Source organism: Lissotriton helveticus, chromosome 2_1 (assembly GCF_964261635.1).
Source record: "Lissotriton helveticus chromosome 2_1, aLisHel1.1, whole genome shotgun sequence".
NCBI classification, from domain to species: Eukaryota; Metazoa; Chordata; class Amphibia; order Caudata; family Salamandridae; genus Lissotriton; species Lissotriton helveticus.
In genome coordinates this window covers 2,029,714,867-2,029,731,614 of record NC_136059.1, presented here as the reverse complement: position 1 = coordinate 2,029,731,614, position 16,748 = coordinate 2,029,714,867, and the positions used below count along the sequence as shown (strand labels likewise).

The 16,748-nt window shown below is 42.8% G+C and overlaps 1 protein-coding gene across 4 annotated transcripts in view; it reads right to left on the bottom strand.

Moving 5' to 3' along the window:
- Positions 1-16,748, bottom strand: part of FNIP2 (folliculin interacting protein 2) — a 459,542-nt gene that overhangs the window by 282,469 nt on the left and 160,325 nt on the right. For all 4 annotated transcript variants that reach the window (XM_078676999.1, XM_078677002.1, XM_078677000.1 and 1 more), the window contains exon 2: positions 4,728-4,854. In XM_078676999.1, coding sequence (XP_078533125.1) covers positions 4,728-4,854 — 127 coding nt within the window. The remainder of the gene's footprint in view (positions 1-4,727; positions 4,855-16,748) is intronic.

Below are 16,748 nucleotides of genomic sequence, written 5' to 3'. Positions count from 1 at the left end.
GCCTGTGTGACTTTTGTTATTATGTTAATTTTACAAATATGAAACCCAATTACACAACAACTTCTATTTTAAAACCCACGCCCCAAATAACCGGTAGAAAGATAAGAGTTTAAAATAATAGTTTAAAAACAAATTATTTACAATCCAGAGGGCTAATGCAGAGTACACACCCAACTGGTCTCATAATTTAGATGTCAGTATATTTTATCCGCACCAGACGGAAGAGTAGATAGAGCCCTCCTTCTTATCGCCCAAAATTGACCCAGTTCCCTGTCAAAGTTAAAACTAATAAAAGAGGTAAACTTGTCCTAGAAGGTCTACATAAAGTTGACTGTTTAATAGTAAATGGGAGGCTCCCTTCTGACACCCCGGCAGCTTTTACGCATAAATCAAATAAGGGAAATTCAATCATTGATTATGTCATGGCTGATTATGCTCTATTTTCCAAGTTGAAAAATATGAAAGTCATTGAGTCTAATCTTAGTGACCATAATGCGTTGTTGCTTACAGTCTCCGTCAGTCTTCCAAAAGTGGACTCTTGGACCATGGAAAGGGATCTGGTGAACTTCGCCTCTAATTCTGGAAAATGTTTCTGGAATTTTCGCTGTTTTGAAAGTTTGCTGTCCCTTTTGAATCAAACTGTTAAGAGTTTATCTCTCTGGGAAGGGAAAGAGCTGTTAGGATTTGCTAACTTTCTAGATTTGGTAACTGCTATAGCGAGGAAGAAACCTGGCGTGGAAAAATCGCTTGCAGTCCCTCCTCCTCTGCGGGCTTTAAATATAGAAATAAATAAAGTAATAAGGGGGCAATATTTAACATTTACTCAAGAAGCCAAGCATAAATTGTCCATTTTAAAAAGAAGGAGAGTCAGGCTTAAGGCTCGTCTAAAACGTGATAAGGAAGACTCCCTTTGGATACAACTGAGGGAAGCTTCCTATAACGGTCAAGCAAAAATTTTTTGGTCTTTAATTGGCAAGGGCTGTGGGACCAGAGCCAGTGCCACTCCGATAGCCATCGAGGAACAGATTTGGGTCCAATACATTGAGAAATTGTACAGTAACAATAATTTGCAAGTACATAGGGTGGAATCCAATGATGTTACATGCATATTTGATTGTCCCTCTGAAAAGGAAATTGAATTTGCTATTATGAACATGCGTTCCTCTGGTGCGATGGGGCCAGATAAAGTTCCCATCTCAGTATTGAAACAACAGAGTGAACTGTGGAGCAAGATTCTATTTCCAGTTTTTAAATTCTGTTTTCTTAGCGGAACAGTCCCCCCCTCCTGGAAAGGAAGTATCATTGTCCCCTTATATAAAAAAGGGGCAAGAGATCTTCCCCAAAATTATTGTCAAATCGCTTTGCTTGACGCCATAGGTAAGGTTTTCGCAAAATGTATACTCACTTTAATGAATCAATGGGTAACTGAATTTAAAATTCTACCTATTGAACAAACAGGTTTCAGACAGAATCATGGAACTCTAGATAACCTATCGGCACTACAAGTTCTCACAGAAAAATATGTTAAAGTCCGTGGTGGGCAGGTTTATGGTGCTTTCATTGATTTCACCACCGCATTTGACAAAGTGGATAGGATATTACTGTGGAGAAAGTTATCTGATTTAGGTATGCCCTCATATCTCATTAAGTTAATTCGTGCACTCTATTCAGATACTTGGTGCAGAGTTCTACTGGGAGGTGAACGCGATTTATCTAAAATTTTTTTTACCTCTAATGGGTTAAAGCAAGGCTGCCTTTTGGCTCCCTTGCTGTTCTCCCTTTATACAGTCGATTTACCTGTTGCCCTTTCAGCGTGCGCTGGTATTGCTCCGTCCTTGGGGGGGGGGTTCCAATTGCCTGCCTTATGTATGCAGATGACATCCTGATTCTGGACCTTACCCCGAAGGGCTTAAATAATCGCTTGCAGGCACTGTCTGAATACGCCGAAAATCATTACCTATTGATAAACACGGCAAAAAGTAAAGTGATGTGTTTCTCCGGCAGGAAGAAACCTAAATTCCTTAATTTCCCTTGGTGTGTGGGGGAGCAAAAATTGGAAATTGTGAAATCATATACCTTCCTTGGTAAAATTGTCACAACTAATCTAAGTGACAAGGCCCATATAGACAATAACTCCCGAAAGGCTATTGCTCAGGGAAAGAGTTTAGTAGCCTTGTATAAAGCTACAGGGAGAAGGCATTTCTCTATTCTTTTAGATGTATTTAGAGCAAAAGTCCCTGCTTCCCTGTTATACGGTTTAGAGTTAATAGAGCAAAATAAATGGAGTTTTCTATCCTCCACGGAAGGGAAAATCTTGCGTAGTTTACTTTCTGTTAGTTCAGCAAATTCAACTGTTTCCATGAGACAGGAACTTGGCCTACGTAGCAGTTGGGCTCAAGGTTTGGCTGGCTCTATTCGTTGGGTCGTAGGCATTGCAAAAAGTGAGTCTAACACCTTGAGATTTCTTATAAAAAATGAATTGCTGGGAAATCTAAATGATCATTTTTTGATTGTAAAAAACTTTAGATCTGCTGTGGCACAATTGAAATTGGATGAAGAAACTTTATTTTCGTTATCCTCTTATCAATTAAAATCTTTATTGAAGACTTCTTCATGGGAACTGGGGTTTTGTCATGACAGAGATTCCCGGCTGTTAAAAAAAGGTTGTACTCCTGTTATTGAGTCATGCATCTTGCGGAAAGCGCAACCTTATATGTACTGGAACATCCCTCATGGCGTTCGTCGCCTAGTGTACTTAATAAGACAAAACCTGCTTCCGCTGAAAGTTCTTTATGCCAGATGGTATGGTCACTCTCCTCTCTGTGATCTTTGTCAGATGCATGTCCAGGATTTAAATCATGTCATTTTTGTTTGTCCAGTCCTGATGCCCTACAGGCGTAGATGGTTACGTCCAATTTGCCTACAACTTAATATTCTTTCTGCCCAGTCACTTCAGTCGGCCTTGATTAACCCTCCTAATGAAATGTTTTGTTTTAAACTGTATGGCTTCTTTAAATGTTTTTTGGATCTTTATTAATATGTTATTCTTCATTTGTGTTTAGTGTTAAAAGGACATTTTATGCATTTTTCTTTGTATGTATATTTTGTTTTTGTGTGGACCTCGAAAGAGTTCCTTATCATAATAAATAAAACTTGAAACTTGACCCAGAAATATTGCTGTTGCACAAGCATAAAGTGGTCTCACATCGGACTTTAAAATACAAAGGGCGTCTTTATGGCTATGTGTCCCAAGTGGTCTACATACCGGAGTTAGCCAGTTCCTTCCAGGTCTGGTGTAAGCAGCACAGGCAAAGAATACATGGCCTATTGTTTCATTAGGGTATGGACAAGAGGGACAGCCATTGTGCTTTGATGTATTTGTCAGCCAAGTGTTAGTAAAAGAATTGATGGGTAGGCAGCCATATCTGAACTGTGTGTACAATTTTCTGCCTGCCGGCACTTTTATAAAATCAAGATGACTTTCTAGCCGGCTGCCACATTTAACATCAGTGAACACATCAGTTAAGCAGCCATGGCATATTTTCAAGAAATTCGTCTGTTCTACCCATGCCCAAAACTGTGATTTCAGTGTGTCCCTAGAGTATGTTGGCAGGTGACCTTCTAGCTCCTTAGGCACACCTATGTCTGCCCGGATGGCATTGATGTATTTAAACCACCCAATTTTATGGTGTATGTCCAAGGCTGAAACGTCTGTATAAGCAGCAGCGTAGGGCATCAGTTCAGGGGTTGTGACCAATCTATGCCAGTCATGGTCATTGATAGACGTGATGCCCATGTCAAGTATCAAGGGAAGGAGGGGAGTGCTCTGTGGAAGTGATACCAGGCTCCTAAGAAACTCATTTTCTATTGTTGAGAGGATGTTGACATTTGTGGAACCCCAGAGTTCTGCCCAATAGAGCGCATAACCTTGCAGCTATACAACTTAGGTATGGGGCTACAGGCCTGGTGTAAGAAAGGCCCAAGTTAACTGGGAAAATTTCAAGGATGCCCTCTCTAGGTGTTTCTTCCATGCCATTCCCTCGAACAGCTTGATTCCCAGGTAATCAAAGAAACTCACTTGTTCGAGCAGAACATTATCAAGGACCAGGTTACCTTTAAAGGATTTGTGGGGATTTATCATCATCAACCCCTCTCATCACAAAAAGTCTTAAAACAATTTAAAAGTTTTATTTGGGCCATGGGAGTTTTAGACACCAGGAGGGTATCATCTGCAAACAATAAAGTAGCTATTTTATGATTTGCTAGCGAAGGGAGTGTCGGCCGGAGTAGAACACAAAAGTTCGGCCACCTAGTTTACATAAAGGGAAAAGAGGGTGGGGGCCAGGACACACCCTTGACGTGCCCTGCGCCTGATCTTGAATGGCTCGGTGTTTAGGCCCTGGTTTCCCCACCTTACACAAGCAAAATTTTCTGCAGAAAATCTTCTATTTCAAAATCAACTGTGCAAATCTGATGCTCTCAGAAAATACTGTTATCCACTCATTTAAAGAATTTTGGGTATGGCTACGTAGGTACGGCATAACAATGTCCAAGAAACGTGCGGGCAGCTGCCACAACATGCAAAAACAGCTATCCTAAAAGAAGCCTCCAAAGCCCACGCAAAAGGAAACTTGCCATATGTTACGGTTTTCGTGGCTTATTTCAACACAACCTACTTGACAAAAACATTTTTTTAAAGTGGCAAGGATCCTTTTGAATCATCATACCTGAAAGGACGCTGCATCAATCTCACGAACAGCCCTGGAATCAAGGAGGACCTGCCTCCCTCTCCTTTCACAATCTTGGTACACAATCAGCCGGATGTGGCCACGATCGAAGTCAGATGACGACCAGCTGGTGGAAAGGAAAATACAGGAATACGGTTAGAGCATCGTCAAATTAAAAATATCAGACGAAACAAACAACTTCTAAAGTTTACTTCAGGAGATGGTCCTCAAGTAAAGGACACAAGGACAAGACAAAACACCTGATTTAGTGCTTGGTGGATGGGACAGACCATCACAAACGTGATGCATTGTGTAACCTATGAAAAGGACAACTTCAAAATAATACAGAGAAAGCCTTAAATGTGCCCCCACAAGATTGTCATAAAAACCCCATAACACATCTCTTCGAAAACACATAAATACGCTTACCACAGTTTAAAAGAATAAACAAAAAACAAGGGAAATATGCTTGCGGGCCTAAGGATCCAAATCAGGAGGGCAATCACACTCCTTGTGTTGAAGAGTAAGGACCCACTCTACTAACAACACTAGGGTGCCCTGCAGAGCTTTCGAACCATCGACATTTTGGGCCCACTCTTCTCATTTTTAAAGACCATCCTCAGGACACTGGTGAGGGTTCTACGTTGATAGGGTACTGGAATAATCAACAGTGACTTCTTCCAAGTCCAGCACACAGTCCACGGCAGAAAAAAATCTTAGAGTTGTCTTGGAAAATGCTCTGTTCTAGCAAACTTCTATCTAGAGCAGTATTCTTACTGCTGAATGTGACAAGCCGTCTCTGTATTTAAAAACAAACTAGCCCGTTCGAAAATCTTTTAACCTCTCATATTAAAAAAGGTTTGGTTTTCATGGTCACATCCACATATTTGACTAACAAAACGGAGACAGCTTGTTACAGTCACCCCAGATAAGGAGACAGCTTGTTACAGTCACCCCAGATAAGGAGACAGCTTGTTACAGTCGGCCATAAGAACAGAGTATTGCTATTTAGCGCGACAATCAAGCAATCTTTTCAATAGGATACCCAAAGCCACTGGCAGGAAGACACAGATTTAAGCTGGATCAAAGACAGTTGACATCTTTATTTGGATGGTAAAGAGATGCCATTTGAGGTGCTTTGTGAAGCCCAGAGAGTACATAATTCATCAGCTTCTTATATGCGCTGCAATAGTATGACAAATGTGTCTGGGGCCCACACCTTATAACAGAACCCATAAGGAATATGTGCTCAGAAGACCCTTAACTAACTGGCAAAGAAATGGAGGGAGCATTTCACAACTGCATCATTTGATATTTGAAAAACGCCTTGTACAGGCCAGGAACAAGGGTGTATCGGAAGTTGGTGAGCCATTAGACACCACTGAGCGGGCTAGGATGTCATGGCACATGAACAATGTGTTGAGAAACTCCGGATTTAAGGTGAGGCACTACACTTTCTTTTGCTTGCATATACAGTATTCCAAGCCGCAACAAGCATTGGCAATGCCATTAGGTCTTGCTTATGAATAAAATTGTATTTTGTGTCATAGATGGGTTTGGGATCGATCCATCCATCCATCTCTCCATTCATCCATGCATGCATTGATCCTCTGCCACAACCACAATAAAACACACACAAAATCCACAACATATGCAAGATAAATTAAAAGAATACAAGTAGAAACAAAGCATACACTTGCAATAACAAATTTAAACATAGCAGTGGGTGCCTGTCTTGCAGAGGTATTGTACATAGTTTTTCATAGGTTTAAAGTTGCAGCTTAGCACCAAGGTGTGTGGGCATCTTGGATTGGTAGAACTATGAAATACTATGGACACCAGCATTCCTTAATGTTCTCAAATGAGAGGGGAACTATAAAAGGAGAAAACGGAAAATTAAGGGACTGGCCAGGCAGACAGGGCACTGAAGTGCACTCATTTTTATGTTAATGTACACATGATCAGAAAATGCTGTCATTCACAGGGGCAAGAAAGCCAACGACTGATGTGAACTGAACCATTACAGCATGCAATATGCTATCATGGTGAAAGCAGAGTTTAAGTGACACTGAAGACAGACCAATGGCAAGGTAGACCCGACACAATAAACTGGCCCTTTATGCATCCATAAGGGGAGATATATATATATATATATATATATATATATATATATATATATTGGGGTTTTTTTGGTGCTGGTTACGATCTGACAAACACTGGGGAAGATAAAGAAGATTTTTTTACTCTCCAATGATTTAAGCTAGAATCACCATATGCTTTTCACAAAAAATAGGTCAGACTTATGGCCTTCGTAATAATGAACAGGCCAGACCTATGGCAGTTGATATAACATTTTCCTGCAGACCAATCAAACCCATAGCTTTTTTCATAGGCTTGTTACCAAAACCAACTGAGGCCTACTGTAAGGAGTGTAACGTTTCCCACAAGGCAACCGTCAGGCACACAGTCTTCAAAATGCAAATGTATGCAAAATAACAGTTAGCAAAGCAAAATACTATCCTTCATAAAAAAAGCCAGACAATGATTATCGTAGTGCATATCTTCTATCCCTAAGGTTTATGAGGTTGGATCACCAACAGAAAAAACTCTTGCCTACTATGGTAATCTGTGAAATTCCATATAACAAAATACCTGCCTACAGGCTTTAGCACAATGTAATAACAATACATTTTTAAAAGTCCATTGTTTTCAACACATGCTTTTTAGTAGATCACTCTACTGGCTTTTTCAAAACGTTTCCTAATAAAAACATCAAACCTATGAAATATGGCATGACTTCTCCCGTTGAACGAATGAAGCCTTTAACATTGTCTTTGGACCTTACCCACCAGTGGCCTATTCAAGTGCACATAAACTGGCAACTATCACACAAACAGTTACAAAATTACAAATATCTAGAAACATACAGCCTGCAAAACAATAAACAAAACCTCTCAATAAGGTCTAACCAGACTCATGACACTGAAAATCCTCATAGTCCGTCACAGCGGGTGGCCAACACCAAAAATGTTACCTACGGCAGTAATCTGTGAGATTACATGTAAATTACTGGTCTACGGCTTGTAACACAATGTGATAACATCCAACTGTTAAAGACTAAACTGGCTTCAACAAATGCTTTTCACAAATATTACGCTAGACCAAGTGTCTTTGTCATAACATTTTATAATCAGTAGAACAGACCTACAGCATTGGACCGAATATTTTCCAGTTCACCAATCAGGCCAAAGGTTTGTCACGATAACCAACTCAAGCCGACAGTTATGAGCATAAGACTTTCCACAAGGTGACCACCAGAAATACAGTCATAAAATTAGTAAGGTATAGAAAATTACAGTTAGCTAGGTAAAATGCTCTCTCTCCTAAGAGGGCCTAAGAAGGATTCTAATAGAGCAAACCTTCTAGATATATGGTTTGTCACACAGGGTAACAACACCAAAACCATTGCCTTCTATGGTAATCTGTGAAATGCTGTTTAACAAAATACCTATTGAGGCCATTTCATCTGGAGTAACACCTGTAAATGCCTATTGAGTTTAACATATGCTGTTCACAATAAATATGTCAGGTCTAGTGCTTTTATCAGAATATTTCATATTAAACAGATCAGGCTTATACCCATGATCTATGGCTTGCCACTATAACCAACTCAGCCCTGCTGTATCGAGAATAAGCTTTGCCACAAGCCAAAATGTGCAATATAGACAGTCTATTTCGTTGAAGTACACAAATACAGCACAGCCAAATCTCAGTGGAACCAACATGTGGGTGGAACCACAGCCCCTCTCTCAATTGTAGTCTGCAAGTACTTTTTGTTGATCACATATGGGAATTGGACTGTTTCCCTGTCAAGCCAGACCTAAAAATTCATTTAGATTAGTCTAGCTCTGGGCATCCCAAAATGCTATCAAACACAAAACTGCAATATATCTAAAGTTAATGGTGAAAGATGAGGGTGCTGGGACTGCAATACATTCATCATGGCTGCTCTCCTCCAATCAGTGCTGTTAAATGAAAACACATCCCATAAAAGTTATCTAGTTATCAAAGACACTTTAACAGCATTAAAATGTGTGTGTGCACCTGAAAGTTCAAGCTCAGGCAATCATAGTGCTGCTGGTTTGGGCAGTTGTATAAATAAACAAAATAATCACAGCTGCGTGGAAGGAAAGCAAATTTTTCTGTGGATGCACAACTTTTGCCCGATCAAAACATGTGCTTCCGGCTACCAACATATGGGTGGAGCCGAAGCCCCTCTTTGTAGTACTCCTGAAAGCGATTTTTAGGTTGCCCACATTATATCTGGTGACAGCTACACTGTCAAGTCAGACTAAAAAATTCTTGGGATTTCATCAGACTGTCCACAGTAAGTAAGTGGAAGAAAACAAATTAACTCTAGTAAACCTACTATTCTGTCTAAGATATGGTTACCCTGGGGGAAAACCTTGGATCTGTGATGGAAATAAAGTCGAAATTGTGTTACAAGCAGGTCTCACTATTAGAAATACAGGGGCGGAATGGGTAAAACTACATAAAGGAATGTTGTAACACTGTACACAGCTCAGGAAATGGCTAAAGGAAACGAAATGTAGGTGAATCACACCTCATAATGTGCCAGAGCTGTGCTTTATTGCGTGTCTACTGATGCCAAGTGAGACTAGCGGTAATGGCAGGATCCATACACTAAGCCAAGGGAATAGAGGCAGACTGACACTCCCAACTGCAACACATAAGGGGGAAGGAGTAGTCCATTTAATGCAAGGCATAATAGGTGGGCTATGGAGAGGTGAAGTGGTCCAAGCGTGGTAAAGTTGTAAGCTTCTGAATCAACAAAACTGAATTTGAGGATTCCCTCTAGATAGCTTTCCCTTCGACATTTCTTTTGTCTAAGAGATATAGTTAATTTGACGGGCTCCATTTTATTGTCATGGGCCCATGGTATATATTATAAGCCAATGCCTCAAAGGGCCTGTTAAGAGATTTCTTTTTGTACCCAAATGCGTGCCCTCTTGTTTAAGTTTGTAGTGGCTTTATGAAGTTAAGAATAGTAATTAATTTGCGAGCACAGACGAACCGAAGCAATTCAATTAAGCTCACTGATTACAACAAATCTGTTGTGCTCCAGCACCCGGCCGAATTGCTAGGATGTACCAATTTGACCCGTTTGTGAGTGTGTCATCATATTAATGTTCTAGTTAGTTCATTATACGCTTTGTTAATATGTCTTCATGATCCCACAATGAATGGCTACACTGGTTTATGTTACAATCTGTAAATCACCACCCACAGTTTATAGCACGGAATGCAGCAATGTCTCTGTGTATCCTATATGTTTGGTGGAATCACGTTTCATCTGATACTCACGGTGAAAGGATTCACTTTTCAAGTGACAATTTTACATAAGAGAGTAGGCGTTTGGATTTTCTTCAAGGCTCAATGTCTTTACTAATTGCCCCTGTGGGACACTTATTTAAAATACAGTAAGGCGAACGAATCGAGTACCAGAAGACTGCTTCAAAGTAATGGGGTAGTGAGATGAAGACAAAACTGCCCATCAAAGGGTGGGCTTTCCAAGATGTCTTGGCAGCTCGGTTGGCCCCCCAAGATAATATAAATCTGCAATTTCAGAGAAAACGGCCGTTGCTTTTGAGTCCTTTTAAAAAGGGTTATTACACTGCAATTATCATAAAACTATACAGCTATGAGGCTGCCACTGGCTGCTGGTCGTAAACCTAATCAGTGCAGTGAGAAGAATCCAGAAATAATTAGTACATTGGGCCTAGGGGTATTGACTGGCATGCTGCCGGAAATACCCAGGCCATGCTTGAATCTGAAAACTGAGCATAGCCACAGAAAAATAAATCATTGAACATCAGCTTTCTCACCACACTGTCCTGCAGTGGCATATTGGAAGCAAAATGACTGATTCACAGGGTTCACCAAAAAATAGCAAATTCAAAACCAGACGCAAATTGTTTGGTACCACTGAGTAAGAGAGCGCACTGTACCCAATAATTACCAATTTCTTGTTTGTTCGATAGAAAATACTGAATCACTAACTGCGATTACCAAATGGTAAAACACTATTTCAATGAACTAGGCATTCACTAATATGAATTTTGTGAACACACAGCATTTTGCATGTGCAAAATAACATCAATTGGAAGTGGACAGTAAGCAGCTGCAAAATACAAAACCGTAGATGCATTACAACCCTGGATCTTGACTCCATACTGTAATCCCTGAACTCCTAAAGAAAGTTGGTATAGTGCTGATCATAAACAAGGAGCATTATAAAGCGGGCTGTTCGTTTACTCAAAGGCAGATTTCAGTGGCTGCACAAAAGTGGGGGTGCCCTACAGAATGAAACATCTATGTGCTGTAAAAGCATAGCCACTTGTGCATTGGTGCATAATGTAGCCATCCGAAAGAGACTTCGCAAGGGCCCAGCAAGTGAGGAACCGGATGATGCAGAAAATCCCCCTCGAATACTGCCTCCAGGACATCAGGCTGTAAGTGCTGCAGAGTGGCGTGCACCTTGCTCAGTTTCTCGAACCAACCTGGGTGCGCGATTCCCGCTCTACAGTCTGTATTTCCTCTAAAGTGTTTGTTATTTGAGCTAGGCTCCATGCTACATTACCAGCAAGGAGGTTAGCCCATTGTGGTCTAGTCTGACCAGTTCATGGACACATAGTTTAAATTGTTGTATCCAACCTTTCAAAACAGCACCCAAATGTTTAGAGGAGTTTGTTCATATGTCTTAGCTGACGCCTGAGTGGTGCAGTTTTGATCTATGTATGAAAGCATCCTTCATAGCCACTGTTAACTCTTCATAGCCAGATCAAATGGCTGCATTACCTTCACAAATTGTTCTATCTAGTTGTGCTACTCGCCTACTCTATTCAGAGGTAGCCCTATGGCGCTTTGTTTGAATTTTCAAAACTGATTGTTCCAATACATGGAACGGTGCTGGAGTAAGGGCGGTGGGGAAGGGGGTCTGGACTTCTATCATTCTGGTACTTACGGTTGGCCTTAAATGTCTTTTTTCTCTTTCTAAGATAATAAAGGATGGTGTTGGATGATGTTCAGTAACTGCAGAGAAAGCAATAGTTTTAACTGGGTCTCCTAATGCAGGGGTGTAGTTTTGCCTGTTGAGTGGATTGTCTCTGTAGGAATGATAATAGTTGTATCAACGGTTTCTGCTTCTGTGTGACAGGAGGAATCACTATCATCCTCTGTTTCAGGTGGGGTTGTATGAGTAGAGTGAGATGTTCTAGGTTAAAAAACATAGTGAAAGGAATATGTTAGAACTTTGCCAGCATCTGTTCATGGCATGTAGTGTTATGCATACTACTGCCATCTAGTCTTGGGCTCGGATGTGTGCAATTTGTTTTTCTTCACAGAAGAATTTTACAAAGGAAGGCCATGGAAGCCCCCTTTTAGTTGATAGAGTGAGGCCTAGGTGGGATAGGCAGTTGCCTTTTGACTTTGGCATAGCAAGTTTGAGTGTACTTGACCAGCCATCTGGGTTTGCCTGCTTTGGAAAGAGTGTGGCCCTTGGGTGTTTTAGTATAGGCGACAAAAGGTTGACGTTTCTTTCAAAATGGTTTTGTTCTATCAATGTAATACAGGAGGGCCCTTTAGACATCTTGTGTGTGTAGGGCCCTCTCTGCCACCAAGTCTGGGTGTGGGAAGAACACAGGAAGCTCAACTGACTGATTGAGGTGGAACGGGGGTACAACCGTAGGAAGAAACTTTGGGTTAGTCCTGAGGAAGACTGACATTGTGTACTTGGAAAAAAGGTATCTCTGGGGTGAGAGCTTGAAGCTCGCTTACTCACCTGAGAGATGTTATGGCAACTAGGAAGGTAACTTTCCAAGAGCGAAACTAGAGGGCATCACTGAAGGGATTCGAATGTGGGGCCTAAGAGTCAAGTTAGAACTACAATGAGGTTCTAAACAGGGGCTGCCCCCTCTATGGGATAATTCATTTAAGTCCTTCCATTAAGTCTTTGATGACTGGGACTGAATAAAGACGAGTGTCCTCTATTTAGTAGGTAAGCTGCAGCCGCAGCCAGGTGAGAGCGAATAGAGGTGTAGGGAAGGCCAAACGTTTGTAGATGAAGTAGCTAAAAGAATATGCCTTGGACCGCTGGTTTCAATGGATCAATGTGTTTGGGAAGACAGCAATGCACGAACCTATTCCATCTGACTGCATAGCAAGCCCGTGTAGTGGATCTAGGAGCATCTTTAAGGATTGGCATGCACCTGGAGACAGATTAGATACCGAAACTTTAAGGCCTCAGGGGCCAAATTGCAAGATAGAGCTCCCTAGGTTTCGGGTACCTGGCGATGCCTTGATTCTGCGTTAGAAGGTCTGGCCGGTTGGGCAGTTTCTCATGTGGGACTACAGAGCAGTCAAGAAGGGTCGGACCTGTGGTTGTCTGGCCCATGTGGGGGCCACCAGGATGAGGGTGAAGAACATTTTCTGAAGCTTCCAAACCACGTATGAAAGGAGTGGGAGATGCGGAAAGGCATAGGCAACTATCGCTGACCAGATCATCCATTGTGCATTACCTATGCAAGTAGGAGTTGCTGGTAGAGATACCACTTGTGAACGTGTTGCCATATCCTGCTGAGCAGGAAGTTGTTCTCTCCCAGTAGGTATTCTGCTAGTAGATGTATCTTTTGGTGAAGTGCCCAAAGCCAAATGCCCTGTGCTAGTGCTGAAAGCTGGTCGTTGTTTCTGAAGGTAGTACATCATATTATCTGTTCTGAAGAAGACTATTTGTGTTGTACCTGACCGTTGAAGGCCTTTCACAGATAACTTGATAGTCAGCAGTAGCTACAGGTAACTGATGCGGAAGCCCAGTTGGTGGGATGCCCACATGCTCTGTACAGTCACATTGTGCAGATGCGCCCCTTACCGTTAGGTAGGTGTCCGTTGGGATGGTCACCTGCAGGACTTGGCGAGAAAGAATGCTGCTGTTTACCACTGCAGGGAGCAATGGTGCTCTTCCCCTGTGGCCATTGTGTTGCTAGGCACTCTTGTAAAAGAGGCATGTGTAACCTTGCATAGGGCAATATAGCAATAAAAGAGTCCATCATGCTGAGGAGGTGCATCATGGATCGGACTGTTAAAAGGTGATCTGGCTAAAAAAGAGGCAGTAACAGCTGAAAAGCTTGCACCCTTGCTTGATTGAGATAGGCTTTTGAGGTGACCGTGTTGACAACTGCAACCAGGAATGGTTGCATCTGAAGGGGCTGATGGTAGGACTTGACTGTACTGATTGTGAACCCAAGATTGTGCCAGAGGTCCAAGGTGGTCTGAGTGTGTGTGTGAGGCATTGTCTGTTTGCAATCTTTAGCAGCCAGTCTTTTAAGTAAGGGAGCATATGGTGCGTTCCCTCCTGAGGTGATTGCCTACCATCGCAAGACATTTTGTGAACAGCTTGGAGGCTGTAGTGACCCTAAACGGAAGCACTTTGTAGTGAAACTGCTGACCATGAACCACAGGTAGCTGCGCTGAACGGGGTGGATTGTAATGTGGAAAAAGGCATCCTTTAGGTCGAGAGCGTTCATGAATTCACCTTGCTTCAACAGTGGAATGACTTCTTGTAGAGCGACCAGTGGAGGTGCTCTGACAGGATGTACTCGTTGAGGAGTCAAATGTCGAGTATAGGCCTGAGTGTCTTATCCTTCTTGAGGGTAATAAACTACAGTTAATACACCCCTATTCTGCACTGAAGTGGCAGCACTGGCTCTATCACCCCTTTGATGATGAGAACCTGGACCTCCTCCTGAAGAAGGGACTGGTGCTCTGGAGAGAGGGTGTGTTTGCGGGAAGGGATATTTGGTGGGTTTGTTGGGAGTTCTAAGCAGTAAACCTATCTTTTGATGGTAAGGACCCACTGGTTAGAGGGGAATTTTTACCCACTGTGGAAGGAACTCCTGGAGTCTTCCCCCAACAGGTGTAGTATGATCAGGGAAAAGGGAGAGAGAGTCACTTTTTAGCCGGGCGGCTCCCTTAGTCACACCCCTACCTCTGCTCCTGAGTTGTAGCCTCTATATGCTCCCCTGGAGTAGCCAAGTGTAGGATGTTGTTGCTGCCTCTGGTAGGAGGCTGATGCCTATGGGGAAGTAGCTTTAACGTACTCTCTGAACTGGGACCTACGAAAGCAACCCCCAAGGAGACTACGTCTGGAGAGCTCCCATAGCTTTGTCCATATCAGTGTGCTTTTTTACCTTAACTAGCATGTGATTAACCTGCGGGCCGCAGAAGTGTGCCCTGTCGAAGAGGGGGTTGATCAGATGCCTTTGGAACTCTTGTTTGAAGTCAGAGATACAAACCCAAGCATGCACCGAAAAGCACACCAGAGTTTATGACCCGGGATGCATTATCATCCGTGTCAAGGGTGCAGCTTTTGGTGGTGTTAGAAATTAGCTTGCCCTCCAAAACTGACTTGTAGCCACGCTGTTTATATTGCTATGGGAGATGCTCGAAGAGTTACTCCATCTCAAAGTGGGCTCAATCATAACGAAAGAGTAAGCTAATTGAGTTGGCAAATCTCCAGCGAGTTGCTGATTGTGTGGAGACCCTCTAACCTTGCACGTCAATCTTCTTACTCTGCTTATCTGTTGGAGGAACATCGCCAGTAACATAGGCTCATAAACAGTTTGGAATACAACACAGTCCAGTGGAAGACGGCCCTGGATATAGTGTGGGTTGGAGGGTGACGGTCTGTATGTCATCTACCCTGGATGTCACCATACTGGCCTTTATAGGCTCTTTGAAAGTGTCAGGAGCAGTCTTGAGTAAGCCTGTCGCTTGAGTGGTGGACAGAATTTCAATGAGTAAGTCCTCGTCTTCCTGAACACTATGTAAGTCGACCTTACAGAATGAGGCAGCCCTGTGGATGATCTCATAGTGAGAGGTGGTGTCATCATGAGGGGAAGGTTTGGCAGGGTAGAGATTTGGATCAGTGTCCCCAAGGCATCAACATGATAGCCGTCCCACAAGTCATCTCTAGGCTCGGGATCATCTGGGATCTCAAACGAGTCTAGAGAGTACAAGGGGCTTCCATCCACAATAAGAAGAATGTGGAGAACCCACTGGCGAGGGAGGCACAGCGGTTCATGCAGCTGACAGGGAGAAGGAGGAAGCAGTGGTGAAAAAGGGGTAGTGGGCTAGTGCCCCTGTCCTTGTATTTCTTCAGCCTTGTTGGAGATTAAGGCTCTAATACAAATTCCTCCTCAAAGGTTAACTTCCTTTTGCTGGGAAGTGTTATGTTATGTTCGTCCCATTCTATGGGTGGATGAAAAGACTCTTCTGCTGAGTTCCTCTTGGAGATGCCGGAAGATGGCTGCTTTAATTCCTTGGACCACTCAGGGCTTTGGGCTAAAGTCGACTCAATGCTGATGAAGTCTTTTGGCCCATGGGCCACGAAGTAGCTTTCAGCATCGGCTGATTTTTTGGAACCGGAGTTGGCTTCAAAGGCGCTATGGGTGCTGAAGCTGAGGGGGCTGTTAGCAATGGAGGAGGCCAAGACTTGTGCAGCTGTTATGGCACCAGGGACTGGCTTGAAATAACCTCTGAAACCTTCTGTCGATGCAGAGCATGGCCTGCAGGCAGTACCAGACCGGAAGCCAATTGCTGTGCTTCGAGGCTCAAGGTACAATCCCCGCTGAGGCAGGGCCGAGCCTGTGAATAGTGTTGGGGTGCACCAAGTGGGAGGGAGGGTACACTCACAGCAAACTTTTGCTGAGTTGATGTACCCCTTGGACTTAATGGTCTTCTGTCTCTTACTCAGAGGGGTAGATGACTAGGGCTGAACTGAAGGGGCTGCTCGCTCAAGACCCAGGCCCCGGCTCCTATCCATGTCATGGTCTCAAAATAGCAGGGGTGTTGTCCTCATGTCGCTGCTCCATTGTGAGTCGAATGACGCACCAATTCCATTTTATCTCAATGTCTTCTTCCAGTTGAACACAAGGCAGGCGGAAC